This window comes from Eurosta solidaginis, chromosome 4 (genome assembly GCF_040869045.1).
Source record: "Eurosta solidaginis isolate ZX-2024a chromosome 4, ASM4086904v1, whole genome shotgun sequence".
Classification (NCBI taxonomy): Eukaryota; Metazoa; Arthropoda; class Insecta; order Diptera; family Tephritidae; genus Eurosta; species Eurosta solidaginis.
In genome coordinates this window covers 275378886-275382920 of record NC_090322.1, presented here as the reverse complement: position 1 = coordinate 275382920, position 4035 = coordinate 275378886, and the positions used below count along the sequence as shown (strand labels likewise).

At 33.6% G+C, this 4035-nt stretch overlaps 1 protein-coding gene across 3 annotated transcripts; it reads left to right on the top strand.

The window, feature by feature from the left end:
* Positions 1–248: 248 nt before the first annotated feature.
* On the top strand, positions 249–3766 carry LOC137249568 (endoplasmic reticulum membrane-associated RNA degradation protein-like). 3 transcript variants are annotated; one of them, XM_067781198.1, is made up of 4 exons: positions 249–528; positions 584–922; positions 1633–2804; positions 3131–3766. In XM_067781198.1, the coding sequence occupies exons 2-4, from the start codon at positions 617–619 to the stop codon at positions 3261–3263; spliced, it is 1611 nt and encodes a 536-aa protein (XP_067637299.1). In that variant the 5' UTR covers positions 249–528; positions 584–616; the 3' UTR covers positions 3264–3766. The 3 variants fall into 3 exon arrangements, 2 of the variants coding, with proteins under 2 accessions (XP_067637299.1, XP_067637298.1); XR_010952424.1 differs by having other exon boundaries at positions 249–922; positions 1633–3056; positions 3131–3267; XM_067781197.1 differs by having other exon boundaries at positions 249–922.
* The last annotated feature ends 269 nt before the right edge of the window (positions 3767–4035 follow it).

The following is a 4035-nucleotide window of genomic DNA, read 5'->3' as shown; positions in this document are numbered from 1 at the left end:
CGCATGTTTCCGCATTGTTGCAGGCTACAAATCTTCTAGTATTCTTATTTCCGCGGAAATATATGCAACTATTTCATCTGTAATTACTACAAAATTTAATAAACTATCAAATGCAACTCAGCTTGAAGTACTCTTAAGTACCAAAAATGCAACTCTAGACCTGAGATTTGCATCAGGTGAGCGAGGCTGTTTGTAGTTTTGACGTTTATCGCTTAGTTGACACACTTATTTATGTACACTATGGCCGCGCCAAGATAGTTTTTCATAAAAATAAATGAATGGAAGCAACTTAAAACTTCAAACAAACAAACAAACAAACAAAACTATTGAGGTAAACAATAGGCCGAAGCCGGGCCAAATAGAAATTATAAAGTTAGTCAATGGAAGACTGCAACCATAATATACAAGCACTGATATTTGTACAACAAAAATGCATAATCTTGACGAAGGCAGTCTGCTGAGCAAGGATATTTCAAAATTTTATCATAAATGCGATGTTTCAACAAAATATAAAGGAGATATAAAAAAGTATTTACTTGCCGATTGGTGTCTGGATTTCAAAGAAATGTATGTAATATTGCAGGGCGATTTGACAGCAAATGAAAAATGCCATGAAATGTATTTGAGTTGTTTTCGTAAATTATTACCAATATTTGACGGTATTCACCTTTATTATTGTAATACTTTTTGTGATTTGAACGATTTGGAGCTGGAATGGTTGGGAATGAACTGTAAGTATCTACTACTTTTGCTAGATGCGGAGGATTCCAATAGCATGGAAAGTTGCCTTTTAATGACCTCCCTCTTGGATAATGCATTGGCGAATGTTTATTTTACTGTAAGTAACAAACGTACTCCACCGCATTTACTACGCGATTTGCTACGGACTGAAGAGATATGCAGTGTTTTTGGAACTGAAACCGTATGTATAAATATATACTCCATGCATAGTTATAAACGCCCTTATTTTTAACAATTTTTATTGGATTTAACGTAATAAAGAGTAACTTTCGATGATTTAAAAATTGCTCCGAATTAAAAATAAAATACTTTCATACACCGATTATAGAGTGGAATGTCGACCTGTATCGGCTGCTGTTTAAGAAGCGCAATATATTTGTGATAAAGGCCTTACTTCATTAATAAAATGAGGATCGTTTGCACTCAATTCTGGGGCGTTTTTCGAAAGTAGCCAAGATAGGCGACCCAGGCGTCGAAATAGAACAAGTTTCGACATACGCAATGTCTACCCTCACTTGTTAGTTGAATGAGGAAGAGCAGATATTGACAAGTTACACATGGCTTGCCTTCCTAAACCACGCGTAATGTTCTAAAACTTTTACTTAAAAGGGCTCTTTCGAGCTGTAGAAATATATGTATCAAATCACTTTCCAAACTTTTTCTTTCAACAAGATCAAGTGTAAAATTTGGTTGAAGAACGTGTTTAAACAGGGCAAGCTTTGTTGGGTGAACTCGCAAGGCGCTTTGTGCTATCGCTCTTCTTTAGACGCAATTTCTTAGCTTCAATATTTCTTTCAAAAGTTACGTCTTTGTTGTTAGTGCGCTTATAATCATGCCATCTATATTTCTAAAGTAGTTATTTACTTTATTATACATTTTTCAAAATTGTAGATCTCGATACTAAAAATTATAGTTGGCACGCCCGACTCAATTAATCTACGAAACATTGTTTGGCATGGCTTTCCAAAGCCACAAGAGATACCAGACTATTACATCAGCATACTACTGCTGCTGATGCATACCTTAGGTACTGATTTGAAGAAGAAAAAAATGACTCCTTTAATCGAACGCCCAAAAATAAAAGATTTCAGTCCATTATGTGAAAAAGTATATAATCAGTTAAAAATACCCTCCAATTGGTTTGACGAATATAAATACGGTGTAAAAATAAAACGGCATAGCTGGTTAATTAACGACTTCAAAATTTATTGGTATCAAATATTTCTCCACTACAAAACACTACAATATTGGAAAGTAGTGCTACTGATTATACCACAAATTGAATTGCTACTGCGGCTAATATATGCGCGAGTAAATAAATTTGATGTTACTGCCAAATTAAATGAGTACTACATAACAATGGATTCTTTATTTGAATATGATGTACCTAATGTGGCAAGAAAATGTAGAAATAATTTGCTTGATATCAGAATAGTTAATGGGGAGCTGCAGAAATGTGTATATGATTTATTTATAGCGCCAAATGGGCCACGTTTACGTGATAAAGTGAGCCACGGTGAAGCTGAGCTAGAAGCTATAGATAATATTTTATTATGTGATATTTTGATGTTCTTATCAATGGGCTTGTTGGACTATGAATCTCCCTTCTACAATTACGAAAGTGTTTTTCATTTGAACTGTTTAACAAAAGATGCTTTGCTTATTGGAAAAAAACAATTACAAAAGCTGATGGAAATGCATGTGGTAGAAACACCTGGCGACAGTTTAAAATTACTAAGTGATTTAAAGTCATTAAGTAAAATTAAAATATTTAATCGACATAAAAAAGATTCCGAGTTTAGTTTGTTGTTATTAAAAAATTCGAATTTAGTTTACACAACTTGCTTGAACTACGAGCATTCTATTAATACCAGACTAGAACTTTTGACACAACGAGAATTGCATTCAAGAAGGCGACGCACCTTGGAGAAAATGCTCAAATCTCTGCCTTTGGTTTGCACTGTTTTATGCGAGATTTTATTTTGCCTTTGGCAGATATTTGCCCAATTGCAGTTTGACGATGCGATATATGAAAATGAAACATATCTTACGAAATTGCTGAGGTTAATATAACATGCGTATTAATATACATACATATATATGAGCAACTTATGTCGTAAGCAAGTTCGCAAAGGCCCAAACCAATAGATGTTTCGTAGCTGCGTTTTTCAAAGATTTTGGTATGATATATAAAAATACACCCCCAGTAAAAACGTGAAATTGCTAGAACCAATAGCCGAGTTAAGGCATATATCATGGGGAAGAAATGAAAATATACTATTTTTTGTTTCTCCTATAAAAGGTTAAAGTTGCTGGTTAGAACCTTTGTGGATTGAGCTAACATGTACTAAGTATGTTTTCAAATATATCATATTTAATTTCTTTACAGATTTCTTAAGCACACCCTTAAGCTGAATGAGAATTTTGTTAAATATTCAGATATAAATAGCAACGAATGGATAAAAACAGAGCAGCTATGCAGAAAGTTCAAAGACGTAAAACTACTATATTATCCGTTATAAAAATATATTATACTACGTTTCATTATATTGTTGGAGTTGTGTGATTATTAAACTGTGCTATTCAGAGATATGACCGGGAACGGGAGATGTAAGTTCATTTTTGGCTTTTGAAGGTTTCCGTGCGCAATGGTACATTTTAATAATTCTGTCATCGTTTTTTAAATATTGGAAACACCAAAATTTGCTGGTTGGGTGCCATTTATTGATAAAAAGAAGGCCGAGTGCTTACTTAATTTTTGATTACATATTATGTAAAGGTCAACTCGATAAGCTAAAATACCCACAGCGGGTCAGGGGGTTAGTGTAGGGTTCTTATTATTTTTATTTCACTTTGTATTTTAGTTACTTTGAACTTTGTAATTTTTAAATGTTTTATCAATATTTTTATTGTCAATATTGGCTTTTCAATTTTCAAAAATGTTCATTATGGTGAAAAATTTAAAAAGATATTGACGCGTACATTTAGGCGTATTCTTTATTGAATAAAAGTTTCTTTATATATAAAACTAGCCTTTACCCGCGGCCCCGTCCGCAAGGAGAAAATTAAATATATGGGATATTCACGTTAGCCTGCTTATCAAGTTATCTGTTTAAAAAGATGTTTCTGTCCAATACATTTTATTTTTGTAATTGAGTAAAAAAAGAACTAAATGAGCTGATAACCTGACAGGATCCCCAAATGATCCCGAAATTATCCAGAAAAATCCACGAAATGACCCCGACGCTATCGCGGACAGATCCCGAAAACCATTTAGAAATGCCACGGAAGGGT

Bases quoted from the DNA above. Each gene is read 5' to 3' on its own strand.
- LOC137249568 (XM_067781197.1), top strand. From the start codon at position 431: ATGCATAATCTTGACGAAGGCAGTCTGCTGAGCAAGGATATTTCAAAA. The intron at 923-1,632 runs GTATGTATAAAT...TCAAAATTGTAG, and splicing joins GTGTTTTTGGAACTGAAACC to ATCTCGATACTAAAAATTAT. The intron at 2,805-3,130 runs GTTAATATAACA...ATTTCTTTACAG, and splicing joins TATCTTACGAAATTGCTGAG to ATTTCTTAAGCACACCCTTA.